Raw genomic sequence first — 23,117 nt, forward strand, 5'->3', positions numbered from 1 at the left:
ACTCACAGATATTTATTAACTATATAAAATAAAGTAAATAAAACTAGGCTAAATAAAATTAGGGCTCACCATGGAGGTATCCAGACTGAATGTGCTTCCAAGCCTAGGCCCATCTGCTCTGGCCTCCATTTGTGATGGTAAAGAAAATGGAAGTGAGTGCCGGTTGGTTAATTCTCTTCCTGTCCAGGGGTCACTAGGGCTCGGAGTAGCTACTGGTACTTTGGGGATTGGTCGGGGCAGCCATGAGTCCCCAAGGCGGCTAGAGGGGACAGGGGGCAGTTTGTCTCTGGATGGACAGTCGCCTGGTGTACAAGGCAGGGGGCGTCTCTGAGCCCGGGCCTCTGCTCCAACAGAATATGGCCGGTCTGGAGGAGGTGGTGGGGGAAGATCTCGAAGTGTGGGAGGTATTGGCAATGGTTTGTCCTTGTGAAGGGAGCCAGAAACAACCTGTGGAAGCAAAACAGAAGCAAATCAATCAAAACCCACTAATGCACAATAAAGAATCAGAAAACTATAGAAATGGATAATGCTTTACCTTAGAAGCAGTTCCCAGACCAGAAGTACTTGAAGGAACAGATACTCGCTGTTGCAGAAGGTCAAGTCGTGGTGGCACTGGGGGAAGGGAAGCTTGTGGAGCCATAGAGAATGGAGAAGGAGGACGTTCCACCTAGAACCATTGAAATTTAACAGTTTAGTCTTTTTCAGGGAACAAAGATGGTAAATATTATGTGATTATGTAATATAATAACCAATGGGGCAGGCTTAAGCTTAGGATCACACAAACCTCTTTTCACAACTCAGAAACTTCCTGAGATTCTAACATGTCCAGAACTACTTTTTGTATCACAAGAGGGCACTCTCAATCACAGAAATACCATGCAGATGGCAAAACTACAAGCAAATGCATCTAGAAAGACAGTGTTACAGAAACCTTCCTAGCTTATTATTAATTTTTTAAAATTTATGATTTTCTATCTCTTAATCCTTGGAGATTAAAACTGGAACCCATATAAAAAGAAAAGGATAGGACTAGGGGTACAGTACTCAGAGGAAAAGTGTTTGTCTAGCATGTGTGAGGCCCTGGGAACAGGGATACCATATTTATCAGTATACTGTACTATACTATCTACTATATACAGCAGACTACTAGAATTTACATCACAGACAGTCTTATTGAGGGGATTCCTGAAAGCATGGTATGCCTTGGTAGTGACAGGTATAAACTGAAAAGTAGGGGAATAAAAATGAATTATTCCAGGAAAAGCAGAAGGTTATATAAGAAAGCAAAAATAATTACAGTATAGCATACTAACTGGCACAACAGGGAGCAAAATCATTTAGACACTGAATACTGATTTAGGCAAAACCCTTCAAATAACCTATTCAAACAACTAGAGTAAGTGGTTATGGAGTAGAAAGGAGGGACATAATGAGAGATAGAAATCTTCTCCTCTGTTCATCTGGGGTGAACAGATAATAATCAAGAGAAAGTAATACAAGTATACGGTTCAGAAATGGGGAGACAGGAGTTAGGTACAGTGGTGTGTTGCCTGTAATTCCAGTGACTGAGGAGGTTGAGTCAGGAGGATCTAAATTTCGATGACAGTCTCAGCAATTTAGTGAGACCCTCAGCAACTCAGCAAGACCATATCTCAAAAATAAAAAAGGGCTGGGGATGTAACTCAGTGGTAGAGATAACCCAGTTCCACCACACATACACATACACACACACACACACCACAAATTATAACAAACTACCATCAGGATGCGGAGAAACAGGCACTTTCATATTTTCATACATCTTTAGGAATGACTTTGGGACAAACAAATTGGGACAAATTTTAAAAATCTACCCCAAAAGTTAATTACTTTCACTCAAAGATTTTATTCATAAAGTATACAATGAATCACAAGGTACAAAAAATACCCACATAACTACCCATTCAGTTGAGAAATAAAATACCACTGATTTTATGAAATACCCATGTGCCCCTCCCCTGATTACAACCCTCTCCTCTATCATAGAGTTTAAATATACATACCTGTTTTTTTGGTTTTGTTTTGTTTTGTGGGAGATGGGAGGTCCTGGAGACTGAACCCAGGAGTATTCTAGTTTTGAGCTATATCCCCAGTCCTTCTTTTTTTGTTTTATTTTGGAGAGAGATTTTTGCAAAGCTGCCCAGGCTAGCCCTCAAACTTGTGATCCTTCTGCCTCAGGAGCAGCTGAGATTACAAGTGTGTACCAGTGCACCCTGCTCTACACCTTCTTTTATCCAGCAGTTCCACTTTTAGAAATTTACCCTACAGACAGATTGCAAAATATGCCAGGATGTAGGAGCCTAGAATCAACATGTCCCTTAAGAAGAGACTGAATTATGGAATAGTCAAATGACGATCCATACATGAGGCTGTTTCTTCTCTATTTGAATTTCTACACAGCTAGGGGGAAAATGTTCATTTCTTTTTTCTTAAAAAAAAAAAAAAAAAAAAGGTTATTTACTTAAAGATTATATACCTAACAATTTTGAATAAAGTTCACTGTCTCCCTTGTGTTGAACAGTGTTTCACCTGCCTCTGTATTCTATTCCCAAATAAAGTCTTCTACTCTTTAAGAGCCTTGTTCTAGCTTTCTGGTCCTATTCAGCACTTCACAGTAAATTACTTATCTAGACAACAAACACATTGCAAAACTAACATTTGCTAATTGTAAAAAATTGCAAATACTGTATTCCACAAAATTATAGTACTTAGAACTTCTATCCTCAGAAATAACAGTAATTTGGTGTGTAGTCATCCAGTTTTTTTCCCTATGTTTATGATACAGTTTAGATATTAAATGTCCCCCAAAGAGCTCTTGTGTGAGACAATGCAAGAAATCATAGAGGTAAATGTTTGGGTTATGAGTGTTTTAACCTAATCAGTGCTCCTGAGGGGAATTAAATGGGCGTTAACTATAGGCAGGTAAAGTGTGGTTGGAGGAGGCGGGTCATTGGAGGCATTCCTTTGGGGCATATATTTCATCCCTGAAGAGTGGAGCATCTCCCCCCACCCACTCCCCGCTTCCTGGTGTGATGTCTTGAGATGCTTTCCTCTACTACACTCTTCCACCATGATGTTCTGCCCTGCCTGCGCCTCTCCCTCCCTCCCTTCCTTTCTTTCTCTGTTTCTTGGTAAGATGTCTTGAGCCACTTTTCCTCCACCACATTCTTTTTTTTTTTTAGAGAGAGAGAGAGAGAGAGAGAGAGAGAGAGAATTTTTTAATATTTATTTTTTAGTTTTTGGCGGACACATCTTTGTATGTGGCGCTGAGGATCAAACCCGGGCCGCACGCATGCCAGGCAAGTGTGCTACCGCTTGAGCCATATCCCCAGCCCCCTCCACCACATTCTTCCACCATGATGTTCTGCCCTGCCTTGAGCCCTGAGGAATTGAAGTCAGCCATCTATGGACTAACACCTCTGAAACCATGAGCCCCAAAATAAACTTCTCCTCCTCTAATTGTGTTCTTGCCACGTCTTTCAGTCATAATAAAAAAGCTGACTAAAACAGTATATTAAAAAAAATTTATAAGTAAAAATTTTCAGAGAAATGAGATCATATTATACCTAGTATATATAGTTGCCCTCCTCCCTTCTTCTTCTTCATCTTTTTTTTTTTTTTTTAAGGTTTATTTAGCTGTGCTGGGGATGGAACTCAAGGCTTTTCACATTCTAGGCAAGTGCTAACACTGAGCTACATCACAAGTCTATAGGTGCTTTTAAAACTTAATGCACATTAAACAGCTTTCCACTTGAGTAAATGGAACTCATTCTTCAGAGCATTGCATTATATATGGTGGACAGAACAATGATTCCCCTAATCCCCACAACCTGTGAATATATGACCTTAACTTGACAAAAGAAATTTCCTTGATTAAGGATTTAAATGTCAACATGGGAGAAATATCTTAAGTTATCCAAGTGGGCCCAAGCTAAGCCCACAAATCATTATTAAAAGCAGTCCTCAAAAAGGTCTGAAAAAGGGATAAAAGGGTCCCAAAGCCAAAGAATGTGGCTAGACCCTAGAATGTGGCAATGGTTTTCATTAGCTGAAAACTACCAAAGAACATGGGCTCTTAATCTCATAACTGCAAGAAATTAAACTCAGGCTGAATTGTTGAAGCTGGCCTTGAACTTAGAATACTCCTGCCTCAGCTTCCTGAGTCACTGGGATTACAGGCATATACTACCATACCCAGGCTCAAGTCAAACATTAAATTTTAACAGATATTAAACTGTCAATCAAAAAAGATGGAACTAGGGGCTGGGATTGTGGCTCAGTGGTAGAATGCCTGCCTAGCATGCGTGATGCGCTGGGGTCAATTCTCAGCACCACATACATATAAATAAAAAATATTTAAAAAAAAAAAAAGAAGAGATGGAAGTAACTTGTACCCATCTCAATAATAAATGGGAAGGTCTGTTTCTCCATAATGAGTGTTGTTACCTGTCTATAATAATTCCATGAAGAAAAAAGGGCATTTTAATTTCAAATAATACATAAATACACTTCTTTATTTTTTTGTGGTATCAGGGATTGAACCCGGGGTGCTTAACCACCGAGCCACATCCCTAGCCCACTTTATTTATTTATAGTATTTTTTATTTACATGACAGCAGAATGCATTATAATTCATATTACACATATATGTGTATATATGCCACATTTTTTTTTTTTTAAATTCATTCATCTACTGAAGGGCTTCTAGGTTGGTTCCACAGTTTAGCTATTGTGAATTGTGCTGCTATAAACATTGATGTGGCTGTGTCCCTGTAGTATGCTGTTTTTAAGTCCTTTGGGTACAGACTGAGAGGGATAGCTGGGTCAAATGGTGGTTCCATTCCTAATTTTCCAAGAAATTTCCATACTGCATTTCATATTGGCTGCACCAATTTGCAGTCCCTCCAGCAGTGTATGAGTGTGCCTTTTCCCCTACATCCTTGCCAATACTTATTATTGTTTGAATGCATAATAGCTGCCATTCTGACTGCAGTGAGATGAAATCTTAGAGTGTTTTTGATTTGCATTTCTCTAATTCCTAGTCATCACATTTTTTCATGTATTTGTTGATTGATTGTACATCATCTTCTGAGAAGTGTCTCTTCAGGTCCTTGGCCCATTTATTGACTGGGTTATTTGTAGGTTTTTTGTTGTTGTTGTTTTGTTTTTGTTTGTTTGTTTGTTTGTTTTTTGGTGTTTAGCTTTTTGAGTTCTTTATATACCCTACAGACTAGTGCTCTATTGATGTGTGAGGGGTAAAGATTTGCTCCCAAGATGTAGGCTCTCTATTTACCTCACAGATTTGTTTCTTTTGCTGAGAAGAAACTTTTTAGTTTGAGTCCACTCCATTTATTGATTCAGTCCATTTTATTTTTGATTTTGAGACAGGGTCTTGCTAAATTGCTGAGGCTAGATTAGAACTTGCAATCCTCCTGCCTTAGCCTCCTGAGCCCCAGGGATTACAGGCATGTGCCACCTCCCCTGTCTGCCAGTAAACTTTTAATGAATAAACAGGTAGTATTCTATGAAAAAATGAAATAATGCATGAGGGGTCAAGGAATTTCTTTAAATCTTGACAAAGTTTTGTGATGGACCAAGGCTACTGTCATCTTCAAAATACCAAGAATATATCACCCAAAAGCCCAGATTTCCTATTACTCACTATTGATCTACTATTGATAAATTCATCCAATTCTGCTTGATGTAATATCAATTATAGTCAAACACTGAAAGTAATTAATATTTGTTCAACTCTTTAGTAGCTAATTAAAAATAAGATGCCATGCCAGGCATGGTGGCATACACCTGAAACCCAGTGACCTAGGAGGCTTAAGCTAGAGGATCCCAAGCTGGAGGCCACCTTGACAACTTTAGTGAGACCAGGTCTCATAATATAAAATAAAAAGGGCTGGAGAGATGGCTCCATGGCAGAGGGCCTTTAGATTCAATCTCCAGGACCACAAAAAAATAAATAAATAAATAAATAAAAACAAACAAAAAACGATGGCTCTTCACTTCTGAGATTTTACAATGCAAAATACTTTAAATTACACAGAAATTGCCAAGATAAAGCAGAGAGAAATTCTAAGTGGGTTAGCCTTGCTGGACCACAAAGAATAAAGAGGAAAGAAATTATCAAGGTCAGGTACCTAGAAAGGAGAACACACTTCACTCATTAAGAAATGAGAAGTCGGGCTGGGTTTGTGGCTCAGCAGTAGAGTGCTCATCTAGCATGTGGGAGGCTCTGGGTTCGATCCTCAGCACCACATAAAAATAAATAAATAAAGGTGTTGTTAAGAAATGAGAAGACATCAAACAGTGTGAAATCAAGGGATGAGGTGATCAGATCTGTATTGTAGATCAATGATTTCGTAGCAGGGAGGATAGAAGATAGTGAGAAACTGAAATAAGGGGAGATAAAATTCACTCTTGCAGGATTTTTATCAAGCACCTATTTTGCATCAGGTAGTCATGTGCTGATATAAAAGAAAGCTTTTTGTATCACAGAAATGTATCCCATGAGTACATAGCATTCTAAAGTATAGACTCTACAGCATATCATTAACCATTGTTTTATTTACTGAAGAATTTTTATCTACTAAAGAAAATTTTACTTACTAAAATCTTCAAGAACTGTCTTACTTTTAAGATTTAATGAGTAAATCCCTGTTGTACCCTACCTGTCTGAGGAAATAGCATTTGATCACATCCTTTCTTTACCTTCATTTTTTTTTTTTTTAATCTTTACTAGAGCCTTTCCAGTTTGTTTAGCTTCTACAGGGCACAAGGTATAGCACTTCCTACCACCCATCTGACTACTGCCTCTTTTTTTCTTCTCCAACTTAACTGACTTTCAAATGACAAGATTCCTTCATAGAAGGAAAAAACAAAAACAAAAACAAAATCATGTACTAGTCACAGTAGCATATAAAATAGGGTTTAGTTCTTTATTTCCTTCCCCATTTCTCCACCAAGATATATGTGTTAAAACCCAGTCCCTCAGATACATATAGTAAGAATGTGAGCCTTAAAGCTAGTCTGGCAGCTCCTAACTAGCTGTGTGATCCTTCAAAAATTCCTCTCTCTCTCTATGGCTCAAATGGTTCATTGTTAAATGAGGATAACAATAGTCTCAGAGGGTTGTTGTAAAGATTATGAGTTAAAATAAATAAAATGCTTAACACTGTATCTTATAGCAAGAGCTCAATAAATATCAGCTATTAGTGCCCTTTTGTAGTTTGGATGTCATAAAGTGCTCCTTGGATGTAGAAAATAGTTCATAATGATACCTGCCAGTCTTTGAAATTGTAGTCTTACCTTGGCACCTGCCAATTCCTTCATCATGAACAGAGAATCATCAGCTCGTTCATCATCATCATCATCATAATTTGGGGAGGGAGCTCCTTCTGCTCCTTGCCTCAATAGGCTGCCACTTCCTCTAGGATCAAACGGATCTACCACAATGGGCTCAGTACCTTTGATTTCACATCGGCAGAATGGACAGCCCTGACCTTCTGACTCCTGCAAAGAAAGCAAAAGTTACTAATGAATGCATCTAAAAGTATTTAATACATTTTTCTACTAGTAAATTTATTTCCTAGTCATAAAGATGAAATCAAATGGTTCAGTGTATAGATCAGTGAAAGTACACATGCTTAGCATTTGCAAAGCACTGAGTTTAATCTTCAGTACAGGAAGAAGGAGGAAGAAAGGATGGAAGAGTGGATGGATGGATGGATTTAAAATTTAGGCCTAGCCCACAAAGTAAGCCCACCCTTTGTATCTATAAAGGATATATAAAACCCAATTCTTCAGAGTAATTACAAAGCAGAGAAAATGCATGGTTTGGATCTATACCTGCCATGATGTAAGACATGATGTGCACATGAGGTGTCCACAGGGCTCAATCTTTACATCTTTATCATTTTCAGCACATATTTTACACAGTTGGAATGTAGAGCCCATCTCACAGTATAATTCATATTGTTCCTTTGATTAAAAAATTAAAGAGATTATTTGTTGATTGAATGACAGTAACTATAAACATAAACAAAAAAAGTAAAGACTTATTTATATCAAAAACATCTAAACTTGGGTCCCATTTTAGTTAATGTTTTTAAATTAAAACATTCTAATAAGTTATATTTTCTGTAAACGGTATCCAAAAGCTTGGCTCCAGTGATATGGTTACAATACAAAGCATAATTCACCTGGGTTACTTTGATATGATCTTGGGGAGTTGGTTCACATAAGCCCGTCAGGTCGGGATTCTGATTTCTTCCATCAGGAAACAAATAGCTGCAAAAAGAGTAACCAGCCTTGTGGTTTTACTGAAGTCAATTGTCAGTGCTGGTTAAAATACACAAATTATATCAAACATACTTTAAAAAAAAGAACTATCTTGGCCGGCAGACTATACCAAAATAGTTGGTCCATATAGGCCATAGTTTTCCAATCCCTATTTTAATTAATGGGTAGCCTAAAGATATAAATTTTTAAACTGCATTTTTTAAAAAGACCTCAAGTATTTCTGTGTACAGGTTGAAAAACGGAGACATGTATTTAAAAGGAATGTAACAAGAAACAAATTAAGACACTTAAGATCATCAACCAGGGAACTTCTAGAATCAAACTGCTCTGAAATTTGGGGCTACTCAATCCAACTATAGAAGGCAATACATGGTGAAGAATTAGTATTTTTAGAGCTGGGGTTGTGGCTCAGTGGTAGAGAGCTTGCCTAGCATGTGTGAGGCACTGGGTTTGATTCTTAGTACCACATATAAAATAAATAAAATAAAGGTACTGTGTCCATCTACAACTAAAATATATTAAAAAAAAAAGAATTAGTATTTTTAAAACTTACTGATAAGTACTTTGATTCCAAAGGAATAGCAATTCTGGAACAAGAACTTACTAGCAAAAGTCAAAGCCTGAAGAAAAGTTGCGGAGTCAAAATGAAATTAAGATGAAGACAGATACAGGCCACTGAAGCCTGCCTACTCTCATTGGGAACATCTAGTCACTTTAATTTTGGCTGTCAAGTAACTGATAAAATTTCCTGCTAATTTTGTATTTTCAAATCTAGTGCAGATTTGCAGGTAAGTTAATATTTGGAAAAGGAGAAAGACAAATTTATTCCTGGTAATAACTAAAGCAACAGACAAAGACAATTTCACTTATGGAATCCCTATCAAATAAAAAACAAAAGTCTACAGAATTTGAAGGACAAATCAATATAACTTGCTAATGTTTCCTGAATCTTAATATGTCATTTATGATAAAATTACAGTCCCTAAGTTCCTAGACTCTAGGAGATATTAATCAGTGAGTACTCACAAGCCTTCCCTGAAGCCATCAATCAGTGCTTGGAAGAGAGGTTTATTGTGAGGGATTGTCTGGAGAATATTCCCATCAGCAGTAACATACCCAATAGCCCACTGACCCAGACGAGTGCAGCTTAACCGGAAGATGTAACTGAGGAGAGAGATTAATAGAAGTTTTAACATATACTCTGGTATTAGGGTGGAATGCAAGTTAGAGCAAAATTCAAAAGGACCATCAAGAATAACTTTTCAGTAGGGAATGTTGGTGCATGCCTATAATCCCAGCTATTTAGGAGGCTGAGGCAGGACTACAGGTGTGAGGTCAGCCTCTACCACTGTCTCAAAATAAAAAATAAAATAAGGGCTGGGAATATAGCTTAGTGGTAGAGCATCCCTAGGTTGAAAAACCAGTACTAGGATAGGGAGAGACAACTCTCTAAGCCTGGTGCCGTGACACATGCCTATAATCCCAGCTACTTAGGAGGCTGAGACAGGAGGATCACACATTTGAGGTCAGCCTGGGTAACTTAGTGAGGCCCTGTCTCAAAATATGAAAAAAGGGCTGGGGATGTAGCTCAGTGGTACAGAGTCAAACCTCCCCCACTCCATCTCTGCCCCAAACCGAGTACTGCCAAAAAGGGGGTGGGGGGAGTGTGTGTATGTTCAGGGGGCTGGAGATATATTTCAGTGGGAAGGATGTGCATACCTGAGGATTTGAGTTCAATACTTAGCTCCAAATAACATTTATAGAAAACAAATAGCAATAACTCCAGACCAGAAAAAAGGCCGTCTCAACCCCCATTTTTTTTTTTTTTTTTTTGTCTTTTGGTACTGAGGATGGAAACAGGATATTTTACCATTTGGCTATATCCTTAGTCCTTTCCATTTTTTAGTTTGAGACAGGATCTCACTATATAGCTGAGCTTACGGTGGTGCCCCTGGCCCTACACCCCATTCTTGAATGGCTTGAAAACACTGATCAAATCATAGGATGTAAGCAAGCCAATTCCAGCAGAATGAATCCTATTGCAGAATCTTGGCCACTGGTGAACTAAAACAAGATCATGTTTCTTCTATTCTAGAAGTCATAAGAGAAAAATTTGAGAATAAACCTGTTTGCTTCATGACACTGACCTGCCAGGTTTGTGAATGAATTTCTGGAGCCGAGCTTTCACTTCATCATATGTCAGGAAAGCCATGTAACCAGGATGAGTTACAGCAAGACTGTTCCAATTTCTGAGCAAGGAGGACCAGGGCTAAAGAAACAAGAGATTAATCGCAGACTATTCAGACACACAACTATTCTCAGAATATAGAACAACAACTTCAATTCTCAATTATAAATTTTTAATTCAAGGTCACAAAGTCTCAATTATGTTGTCAATTTTGAAGAAGACAAATGTTTGGGACACTAAAGCCTTGAAAAGCTAAGAAGAATTTATGCTTATAGGGAGAAATTTAACTATACAAAATGAAACTTAAGAAATTGTAAAGCAATTCTAACTACCAGTAGTGAGGTTAACCAAGAAACAAAAGTCAGGAAAATAGAATAGGGCCTTCATGTGCAATCAGTAAGTTCCAAATAAATACTTATGCAAGTTGACATACACACACCAGAGAAAACATTATTTTAGGAGAAAGATGAGTTCTTTCTGAAACATTGATATTAAAAGTAAAGAATTTGGAAACAATAGAAGAAAAGTTGGAAATATAACACAAATGCCCAGTAACAGAGAACTAAACAAATTCATCCATGTTCTGGGACACTTCTATAACCATTAAAGTGATACAAAAGAATATTCAATAAGAAAGATCTGAGGGAATAAAGTAGGTTGTATAGTAATTAATGTGTGTGTGTGTGTGTATGATACATGGTGGTTTTAATTTATTTGCTTATAGTTTCTAAATGCATTAAAACACTTTAATAGACAAAGTCCCAAATTTTATTTTTTATTTTAAAAGAGGTTTATCTTCAGAAAAGAAGAAACAGCAAGATTAGTGTATGTTTTAGTATCCTACCTGAAAGAGTCGTGTAAAGATGTCAAATTCAAAAACTGAAATATAATCATTGCAGGTCAGATCAATAGTGGATTTCAGAGCCATGGCCTCCAGCCCAGAACTGATGGGATGCACTTCATGTAGGGCCTGTCGGAAGCTCTTCCAAGGGACTATTGTCCTGTGGTGGGGGTAGGGTGAAAGAGAAAGCATTTTGAGATAACAGAGATAATTCCAGATACTGCTATAATCTAGGAAAATAAAAGCCCCATTAAGCTCTCAGTATCAATTCTTTGAGTTATATTTTAGATTGAGAGTAGAATGGGAAAAAGGAATATTTAACTCTCTAATGAGTAAATTAGTAACAAGTTTTTTTCCACTATTCTTTTACAGAATGGCACAAATTAATTCCTTTTTCTCATCGTTCTTGGTACATCTACTCTATTAGAGAAACAAAAGAAGAGAAATGAGATTATCCTTTTAATATAATAAATGTAATTACTGGCCAGACCTTTACTATTTAGAAGCTTGTATTTAAACTAACTTCTTCTTTTTTTTTTTCTTTCTTTTTTGGTAATGGAGATTGAACTCAGGGATGCTTTACCACTGAGTGACATCCCCAGCTCTCTTTTTTTAGTTTGAGTCAGGAGCTCATTAAGTTACCAAGGGCCTTGTTAAACTGCCGAGGCTGGCCTTGAACTTGCAATCCTCCTGTCTCAGTCTCATGGAGTTGCTGGCATTATAGGTCTGTGCCAATGTGCCTGGCTAAACTAACTTTTTAAAAACATGTAAAACATTCTATATTCTCTAAGGAATCCACATTATCAAGGTATATAGGAGGAAATAGGCTTATGGTGCTGAAAGAACAGAATTCTGACAGAGATGAAGAAATTATTTAAACTAAGAGTGATTAAACCCCAGATAAGGCTAACAAGAGATATTATGAATTTCTCTTCTTAAGATCTTTAAATACATAGTCTTATTGCTTTTGCAAAGTTTATATATTCACCTGTCTGAAAATAAGAGACCAAAAAACATCTTAAAGTCTTTTTCAATGCAGTTACTGAGTTAAAGAAATAAATCAACATTTCTACCCATCTTCTTCAACTAGGCTTTTTATGGGGCAGCAGGAGGAATACTGGGGATTGAACACAGTATCTCACACATACATGTACCCTACCACTTAGCTACATCTTTAACCCCCCCAACTAGGCCTTTAAAATTATGAAATGGTCTATATTTTATGTATAAAATAATTTCTATTTTTATTTTTATCGGTGCTAAGAATCAAACCCAGGACCTCACATAAACTAGGCAAGCACTCTACCACTGAGCTATACTCCCAGCCCTAGAACTCTGACATACTACTTATAGAAACATAAACTGGTATCTTGGTTGAAGAAACTTAGATAATGCTTATTGAAGCATTGTTTACAAGAGCAAATAATTTGAAATGTAAATGTCACTAATAGCAGAACTGATCAATCATAAAGCACAGGTTTCAAGTGAAAGTTTTGTTTCTTTAAAAAAAATGATTAGGGCAAATAACAGTGATCAAAAGTAGGAAGTAAGTATATATATTTGTTTTAGTAAAACAGTAAACAAAAACTTCATAAGTTTCAGTTTTTCATAATTCATATTTACTATTTTGAGACTTACTTTTCCCCAAAAGCTTTTCTCCAGAATTCTGCAGCATCTGCTTTAGTAATCCGAAATGTATCTCCTTGAAAAAGTCCACTTGGAAAGATGCCTTTTAGTTCTGCCAGCATGTGGCTGAAGATCAGGGACAGTTTGGTTAGGTTTCGCCTATAAATGATCAGAAGTAAAATAATTAAACTCATAAATTATTTTTATTTTAAATGCACTGAATTCATTAGAGGTCTAATTAACATGAACATTAAAATAAAAAAGGGCTGGGGGTGTAACTCAGTGGTGAAACACTTCCCTAGCACATGTAAGGTCCTGGATTTGATCTCCAGCACTACAAAAAACAAACAAATAAATAAATTTTAAAAGAAACTTTTCAAATATACTTTCTGATCAATATTATTCAAAGATATACAAAACTATAGAAGAAAGTGTGGAATGTGCTACTGGTAATCTTAAATATTCTGTTATATCCTTGTTGAACAAAGGGCTTCAATGTTTTTGCTTTAACATCAGTGAAAGATGCAAATATAATGGACGAGTGCTGCATTTACTAGGCTTCCTCTTAACTGCCCAAAGATGTTATACAGTAAATAAGGGGGGCAGTCATAGTCACATATCCTACAGTTTTGAATTTTAAACTAATGAGACCTAATAACTAAATTAAATTTGCTTTTTAATTTGACAGACAAGAACTTGTGCACAGCTCTAACCATTCAACCACAGAAGGAAATGTTTAAAAAGCAAAATGTATTATTTCCTGCTTTACATGAGATATTTTGGATTTCTAAAAAATATATTCATAACTCACCCAAATTGAAGATAAATTTTAAAATCTTGATCTAAAGAAATATTAAATGTCCAGACCTGACAAATGTTTCCATTAAGTCAGATTCTGAAGAGATAAATCACTCCTCTTCCTTTATGAAAAATGAAATGCTAATATCCAAACCGCTAATATCCAAATTCCTACATAAATGCATATGCTACCAGTGTTGTAAACAATTACAATTGGTCAACTTTGTTCCAATAATCCCTATTTAATGGATATAATTACAATTGCTGCAAAGATGCTGCAATTTAACAGATAATGTTTTTACTTTCAGATGTATACTATGACCAGTTTATCTTTTATTCTGGTTTTTTTTTTTTTTTTTTTTTTTTTTTTTTAGGGTGGGTAGGGAGTTTGGGACCAGGGATTGAAGCCAGGGGTGCTTAACCACTGAGTCACATCCCCAGCCCTTTTATATCTTTTATTAGAGACAAGGTCTTGCTGAGTTGCTTAAAGCCTCACTAAGTTGCTGAGGCTGGGTTTGAACTCTTGATCCTCCTGCCTCAGTCTCTTGAGTGGCTGAAATTATAGGCATGGTGGTGCATGCTATCTTTAATGCTGCTATCATTCAGAACCAGACACAAAGGCTTTGGGTACTCTTACACAGCAAACCAGCTATCCATTATTCTTGCTTATTTTCCCTGGTCCCAGAAATTTGTATTTATGTATCCAAAACCTTATTCTTATCACACAGGTGGACTTACTATAAAATTTCAAGTCATGATCAGTTATTGATGGCCTAAAAATCCTCTTTAATAAATAACAGATTTTTTTTTTTTAATGTTATACTGGAGGGTCACCATCAGTGCTACCTTTGAGTCTTTCCAGGATAAAATGCAGCAAAAAATTAACTAACCCTAATTCCTTTGCAAACTGTTGCTAAAATTTTTCTAGTCAGTTTCTCAACGAATCACCTTCTTTGTCTTTTTCTCACTTGCAGCAAGCTATTCCCACTGCCCTTTTTTTTGGCACTGGGGATTGAAATCAGTAGAACTTTCCCAATAAGCCACATCCCAGCCCTTTTTTATTTTGAGACAGGGTCTCACTAAGTTATTTAGGGTTTCCCTAAGTTGCTGGGGCTGGCCTCGAACTTGTGATTCTCCTGTTTCAGTTCCTTTTTTTTTTTTTTAATGGCAATTAATTTATTTTATATAAACAGGTCAAATTAATGTTAATTAATTTATTTTATATAAACCAAATATACCCAAACAATAATAACTTAAACATGTAATCAATATTAAAACATTAATGATATATTTTTCATTCTTTTCTCATACCATCTTTGACATCCTGTATAGCTGTTTCAGTTCCTTGATTACAGGTCTGTGACACTGTGCTCAGTAGGCTATTCCCTTTCTAGGTTCCTATTTTATTTCCAAAGGCACCGACCAAGCTGGTAAAAGTAATATTTTAGAAGATTTTCTAAAATAATTCAAGTGTAAGATCAAAATACATGCATATATCCAATCCCTAGAACCCTTTAACTTTTTCCTCCTCACAACTCAAGCTCTTTTGAGTACTGTTAGAATTTCTATCATTTACCAAAGAGAAAACAAAAATAGACAAGATCAAGACTACATCATAGAGCTGGAGGTGTAGCTTGCCTATCATGTGTGAAGCCCAGGACCAGGTTCTATACCTAACATGGCTAAAAAAAAAAAAAAGAAAGAAAGAAAGAATACATCACAAATGGTATATGAAGCAGATAACTCTCGGTAGAAAACCTGCAAGCATAAACTACTCCCAGTGAATTTATGTTCAATTCTGCAACAGGACACTAAACTTCATAATCAGGGGCTTAGATTTCAACTATCTACACAACATTCTGCCAAATATTAATCCTTAAAGATAGGTAAGGAGCCATGCTTGTAATCTGTAATCCCAGTGGCTGGGGAGGTGTGGAGGCTGGAGGATCGCAAGTTCAAAGCCAGCCTCAGCAATTTAAAGGCAAAGAAGCTGGTATGTTTCACATGTCTTTAATCCTAGAGATTGGAAAGCTGAGGGAAGAAGATCCCAAGTTCAAGGCCAGCCTCAGCAACTTAAGTGAGATTCTGTCTCCAAAAATAAAAAAAAGCTAGGTATGTAGCTCAGTAGAGCACCCCTAGGTATAATCCCCAGTACGGGGAAGACGGGTGGGAAGAGGGGAAAAAAAAAAATGCACAGAAGCTCATGATTCCTTAAGATGTGTAAAACTGAGAACTATGATGAGTAAAGAATAATGCTAAATGTATAACAAAATAATGTATGAGATGTAGAATACATAGTTGGCCCTCCGTATCTGTGGGCTCCACACACAAGGATTCAACCAACTGAGGACCAAAACATTACAAAGAAAATCACCTATTCAGTCAGCAGGGCCTTGGAGAGGGACAAACGACCCGATGCATAGGTCATATGCACTATGGTTGTGTTTAGTGTCAGATTGCTCACCAGTGTTTAAGAAAGCTAGACACTTAGACTACACCATGAGTTATACTTTAAGAGACACATTTCTTCATACTGCTTCCTGGAATCAATACTTATCTTTTTTCTAGTACAAAGTTAAATGCATCAAATTATAAAACATGTTCCCATAATATTTTCTGAGATTCCAGGGCTTTTAATGTCTCCAGAATGTATTTTTCCATTTTCCATAAGACCAAAAAGTAGTATAAACTTGGGGGCTTGGGTTGTGGCTCAGTGGTAGAGCTATGCCTAGCATGTGTGAGGCACTGGGTTCGATTCTCAGCGCCACATATAAATAAATGAATAAAATAAAGCTCCATCAACAACTTAAAAAGGTGACCATGACAAGGAGTGAGCAGGAAGAGGAGTTTATGAATGACCCTAGTGTGACAATAGACTACAAAGACCTGGAAAGAGTTGTAGACTTTTCAGTACAATGTTACCTTGAAGACAGACCTGGATACTGGCAGAAACAATGCAGAAGATGCATTCTATAAAAGTTGAGTTCAGATTGAATGGAGAAAATAATGAAGAAAAGCAGAATAGTGAAAATAGAAGGTACATTGGCTTTTCCCACTGGAGAGGACAAGGAAGCAGAAACAGATGGAGGCAAGGATGCAAATTATCCTGAAGAAAAAGGTATCTGAAGAGAAGACTAAAAGTGATAAATATTGAGTGGTGTTACAACAGAGGAAGAAGTTAAAATTGCCTAAGAGTAAGTCTAAATAAATGGACTGCATTTTACCCATGAAGATACTTTCTAGTGGTGGGGAAATGGGGAAAGTAATCAACATAAAAAAATAGCACATTTTTAGTATAATAAAATTATTTTACGGTTTTGGGGGAAAGGAAGAAAAGAAGGAAAGAAAGGTCAGTTGGATGTAAATCATATCTACTGAAAACGTACAGGCTTTTCTGGTCATTATTCCCTAAACAATATAGTATAACAACTATTTATGTTACATTTATACTGTTTCAGATATTCTGAATAATCCAGAGATGATCTTTATACAGTACACAGGAAGATGTACACAGGTTATATGCAAATACTAAACCACTTTATATAAGGGACAAGCCCCCTAGATACCAAGGGACAACTGTACATTACACTTTTAGGTTACAGCAGAGCTCTGAAGAAAATAGTTTGAATCTTTTTTTTTTTTTTTTAAATTCTCTCTTCTAGCAATTTTTTTTTTTAAGAGAGAGAGAGAGATTTTTTTTTTAATATTTATTTTTAGTTCTCGGCAGACACAACATCTTTGTTTGTATGTGGTGCTGAGGATCGAACCCGGGCCGCCAGGCGAGCGTGCTACCGCTTGAGCCACATCCCCAGCCCCTAGTTTGAATCTTACTTCTTCATGGAGATAACTTCTCTTGGTTTTGAAAATATTGTCCTCTCTTGCTTTTGTTCTTTTTTTAGCTTTTCTCCCCATCTTTTTCTTTTTTTTTAAACCCAGGGCCTTGTGCATGCAAGGCAAGCACTCTACCAACTGAGCTATATCCCCAGCTCCCTTTTCCCCCATCTTTCTGAGGTATTTCCCAAGAATTCGCTCTGTGCTGTTATCCATTATTTCTCCATGCACTTTCTTTTCTTCCTCTGCAGTATCAAAAGCTACTTTGCAAATAATTCCCAAATCTTGGGCCTTGGTAAATTTTTCTAACTATCTACCATACATACTTCCCCACCAGCATGCCAGCACCACACAACATGCTCAGAATTAAACTAATCTTCCTTCTCAAATCTGTTCTTCCTTCAGATTTCCTATTCTGTATTTAATGGCAACATGTCTTTCTTCTGACAAATTCAAAATCTCAAGAGCTGCCTTGGCTTCTTGTATTTCCTTTGTACTCTATATCTGATTTATTTGTCACTTTGCTGACAACTGTGTTGTCAATCCTATCTTTGAATTAAGTTATTATTCCAATATAAATTCCTTGTTACCCTTCACCTTCCATAATTTAAATTCCAGTCTCCAGTCTCTTCCTATGTTCTCAAATCTTACCACATGAACTGCCTTTTTTTTTAAAAAAAATTTTTTATTTTAAGTGTCAATGGACCTTTATTTTACTTACAGGTAGTGCTGAGAATCAAACCTAGTGCCTTACACATGCTCAGCAAGTGCTCTACCACTGAGCCACAACCCCAGCCCCTGAACTGCCTTTTGAGGGAGGAAAAAATTAATTTCCAAAGTGCAAATGGGATAAAATCCAGACTCAGCTTGGATTTTAAGATTTTCCACTAACCTGAATCTAACCTAACTTCCTAACTAATTTCTTAATTCTTCACTAGTATATTCTAGCCCACAGAATATTTCACCATTTCTTAAACCTACCACCTTTCTTTGATTTCTCATGTCTCATCTATTTCTCTAGTCTGAAATAAGATCCAGCTTAACTGTCATTTCTTAAGAAGCCAGCTACACATGATTAAGCTGTATCACATGGGGCTGGGGTTGTGGCTCAGTGGTAGAGTGCTTGCCTAGCATGTGTGAGGCACTGGGTTAGATTCTCAGCACCATATATAAATAAATGAATAAAACAAAGGTTCATCAACATCTAAATTTTTTTTTTTTAAAAAAAAGCTGTATCACGGCAATTTCTCTGTATATTTCTTATGTCATCTAAATCCAACTTGTGATATAGTTTTCTGTGTTCACAAGCACTACATCTATTTCTGGATGCTGGCACTATTTCTAACTTTCACTATACCTTCAGGAAAACACCCAATTGTCTACTATGTGACAGGTTCTGGGGATGAATAAAGTAATGATCAAAACAAATACCAGGTTTCATGGCATTCATGATCTCATTAGAGAGTATCAGGGGTGGAAGAAAATTGCTTTGAGGAATGAAACAGTATGAGAAGAGAACCGAGCAGGTTGTTGTTCAGGGATGGTGGTCTTAGAGGCTTCTCAGAGTGTTGATGTTTAAGCTGAATCTGAAGAAAAGACAGGCAATAAATCTTGGAATAACTGGGCCGCAATCTTTTCAAGTTAATTTTCCACTTAAAATCTACCAGGCATCTAGTATTACTCTGGATCAGAGACAAAATATATATATCAAAATAATAATGGACTGAAAGCTTTTTTAAATCTGTGAAGTAAGTCTCAAAAAGGGAAAGTTATTGACCACAAAGATATAATGGCACCAGATACCTAAGAGCAGTTCAAAGTGCTGACTGAAATAGTTACTAAAAATCAATTTAAGACATTTCCTACTCTAGAATGCATCCCCCTTCCCCAAATAAAGCCAGCATACATTTCTTCAAACTACCAGAGATGTGCACTATAAGCACCACACTTCTTAAAAGGAAACAATAAATCTATAAATAAAGATTGTGGTTCAGACCATTTTGTAACTGATCTAAGTTGCAATTCTGTTCAGTAACATTTAAGACCTTACGCTTATGGTTCAGTGTCTACAGTGCATAGGGCAGAATTTAATCACCAGAATCTGTCTTAACAAGTGAACAGACCAATGAGGCATGCAGATGTTAGACCTTGTTATGAGGTAAGCAACACTTTAATATTCTGTCAGCAATTACTTCAATTCATACAACATGTTTTGGTAATTCTTCACAAAGCACAAGCACAACTATTAATTTATAAATGTCTAGAAGATAGAACTTTTTTTTCCTACGTTCCAACAGTTACAAGTAGTACACATTTTTCTGTATAAGATGTTTGAGAAAAGAGGTCATTCTGTACTACCTGTAACTCTAAACACCCACATCTAAGCAACCACAACTTCTTTTCTACAACCTCCATCTTTTCTCCTCTCACAACTTCCCCCCAAATCAACTGCTGATTCTACATGCATTATCAATTTTTTCCTGAAGGTCAAGATTGGTGACAGATTTGGGTTAGGGTTGTTAGCTCAGTAGTGGAGCACTTGCTTCACACATGTGAGGCACTGGGTTCAATCCTCAGCACTACATAAAATAAATAAATACAACAAAGGTATTGTGTCCGCCTACAACTAAAAATAAATTTTAAAAAAGATGGTGACAGTTTTTTTTTCCTCTTATCACAAATCCTACTCTTAACACCAACATACTTTTATACAGCAGGTCTAATGCAGTATCACACTCTGTGTAAAATTTCAGCTAATAAGGAGCTAAGATTTATATGTTGCCAATACACAAGTATACTAAAAAACAATTGGATAATAGCTCCTGTTTTAGCTTCAAAAGCAAAAATTTAAATACAATTTGACAGGAACCACACCATTTAAAGCAAGAGAGAAGCTGAAAAGTAGCTTCTGTATGAATAAAGAGAGAAACCGAAAATCCCTCAAATGATTTCAACTAGTGCACCCACTACTTTATAAAATACTGAAAAAACTGTCACGTAACTCTTGACTATAAAGTGCTTTGCACAGAAACACAGAAAGGGGAAATGGAAAAAAGAACATACATGAGGAGATAAATTAGCCCCTTCTATTTAAAATGTGTTTATTATTTAACACTTAAGTACTGAGAGTAGTATCACCCATCTTTGTTGAGAATGCTTCATCCTTTAGAAGTACTGTAATATTTCGAGAAGAAAAAGATGGCTGATAAATGAATATTAAGAGATTGAAGCCCTCCAGAAAAAGTAGTAAGAGGATTTACAAAGTAATGAATCCAATGTATTCATAGAGAAATTCTCCATCAAGGTTACATTTTTTTTGAAACTCCATTTGACAACAATACATTTCCAACTGACATGTGTGGTCTATTTAGTCTTTCTCCTTTTTTTTTCTTCCCCCTCCTTCGATACTGAGGATCACTCAGTGCCTTGCACCTGCTAAGAAAATAAGATACCAATGAGCTACACGGGAGTCCTTTTTATTTTGAGACAGAGCCTGGGCTGACCTCAAATTTGCTATCTTCCAATGTTGACCTCCTGAATAACTAGAATTGTCCAGCATCTGCTTATTCCTTTCTACAAAGCAGTGCCTGAATATATGTATGATAATAATTAAGAAATCTAGAGGACTAACATGTATTTACTGATCTATGAACTTTTATTTCTTTGGCAATTTTTTAACCTCTTTGGGCCTCCTCTCCATTTGATATGATAAAAGGAAGTCAATTACTCTCAAAGATCTGCATTCCACTTACCATCACCTAAATGTGTCTTGGCAAGGAATAGGTGTTACATTGTAACCTCATTTAGGGAATATTTTACATCCCTAAAATGGTATAATGTGTAATGTTTTGCGCTTGTTAACCATTGTATTAAAACTGTTAAAACATTTTTTAAATTTTCCCATTAGGAAAGACAGACCATTGGTCCTCAAATATTGTTAAAGTAGATTAATGCCTAAATTATTGGAGGGTTTCCCCCAATGTTTTGTTATGAAATTTTTCAGTTACATAGAAAAGTTGAAAAAAAATTTTTATAGCCACTATAAATATAATACTGATCCTTTTTTTTTTTTTGGAAAGTAACTCTTTTTTTTTTTTTTTTTTTAAAGAGAGAGAGAACAAGAGGATTTTTTAATATTTTATTTAGTTTTCGGTGGACACAACATCTTTATTTTATTTTTATGTGGTGCTGAGGATTGAACCCAGCACCCCGTGCATGCCAGGCGAGCGCGCTACAGCTTGAGCCACATCCCCAGCCCTATATACTGATCTTCAATTAACTAAAGTGCTACTTTTTAAAAGGAAAGTTATTTTTCTTTCAACTATGAATGTATGGCATACCATTGATTTGGAAACTGGAAAACGAATCAATTTGAGTTTAATTTTATAAGAGAATTGAAAAAGACAGGAAAGTGAAAGCCAGTGCTAGCCTCTCATAACCAAGCACAACAAATATATTTTCTTCCTGCCTGTCTAGAAATTTAAGTGAATTTACGTCTTACTGAATTTAAATGAACAGTTAATTGCATGAACCCTATCAGGGGCCTGAAAAATAAATCTAACCTATTAAACTAAAATACTATTATGTACACTAGGGATATGCTAAATCCCAGAATGTGTGAAGTAGTTTACTTGAAGAATTTTACAGATTCTAAAGAAATATTACAGAAACTTCAAGAATTACTTCAGCCATTTCAAATTAGACTCACATGAAAATGACTCAAAGATTCAAAGAAGTTTAATTTTTTTTAAGTTTTGGTGGAAATAATATCTTTATTTTTCATTTATGTGGTGCTGAGGATCGAACCCAGTGCCTCGTGCATGCTAGGTGAGCACTCTACCTCTGAGCCACAACCCCAGCCCGAAGAAGTTTGATTTTTATATGAATTTTCCTAACTGGAAATGGAACCACCATTTGACCCAGCTATCCCTCTCCTTGGTCTATACCCAAAGGATTTAAAAACAGTATACTACAGGGACACAGCCACATCAATGTTTATAGAAGCACAATTCACAGTAGCTAAATTGTGTAACCAACCTAGATGCCCTTCAGTAGATGAATGGATTTAAAAAATGTGGTATATATACACAGTGGAATATTACTCAGCAATAAAAGAGAATAAAATCATGGCAGATAAATGGATGGAGCTGGAGAATATAATGCTAAGTGAAGTTGGCCAATCCCAAAAAACCAAATGCAGAACGTTTTCTCTGATATAAGGAAGATGATTCATAGTGGAGTAGAGAGGGGGGAGATGGGAGGAATAGATGAACTCTAGATAAGGCAAAGGGATTGGAGCAGAAGGGAGGGGGCAAGGGGTTAGAAATAATGGTGGACATCATTATCCAAAGTACATGTATGAAGATACCAATGGTGTGAATATACTTTGTATACAACCAGAAATATGAAAAACTGTGCTCTATATGTGTAATATGAATTGTAATGCATTCCGCTGTCATATATAACAAATTAGAATTAAAAAAT

General features: G+C 36.4%; 1 protein-coding gene and 1 pseudogene across 2 annotated transcripts in view; one reads left to right on the forward strand and one right to left on the reverse strand.

Annotated features, from left to right (window-relative positions):
* Cbl (Cbl proto-oncogene) overlaps positions 1-23,117 on the reverse strand; it is a 94,103-nt gene that overhangs the window by 12,337 nt on the left and 58,649 nt on the right. For both annotated transcript variants that reach the window (XM_076846273.1, XM_076846274.1), the window contains 9 exons: positions 13,017-13,163; positions 11,382-11,538; positions 10,497-10,618; positions 9,376-9,513; positions 8,250-8,337; positions 7,897-8,028; positions 7,357-7,560; positions 536-667; positions 70-447 (listed from right to left, as the gene is read on the reverse strand). In XM_076846273.1, the coding sequence (XP_076702388.1) occupies positions 70-447; positions 536-667; positions 7,357-7,560; positions 7,897-8,028; positions 8,250-8,337; positions 9,376-9,513; positions 10,497-10,618; positions 11,382-11,538; positions 13,017-13,163 (1,498 nt within the window). The remainder of the gene's footprint in view (positions 1-69; positions 448-535; positions 668-7,356; positions 7,561-7,896; positions 8,029-8,249; positions 8,338-9,375; positions 9,514-10,496; positions 10,619-11,381; positions 11,539-13,016; positions 13,164-23,117) is intronic.
* On the forward strand, positions 16,302-17,010 carry LOC143392087 (mitochondrial transcription rescue factor 1 pseudogene; annotated as a pseudogene).

The sequence above is a fragment of the Callospermophilus lateralis genome, chromosome 2, assembly GCF_048772815.1.
Source record: "Callospermophilus lateralis isolate mCalLat2 chromosome 2, mCalLat2.hap1, whole genome shotgun sequence".
NCBI lineage: Eukaryota > Metazoa > Chordata > Mammalia > Rodentia > Sciuridae > Callospermophilus > Callospermophilus lateralis.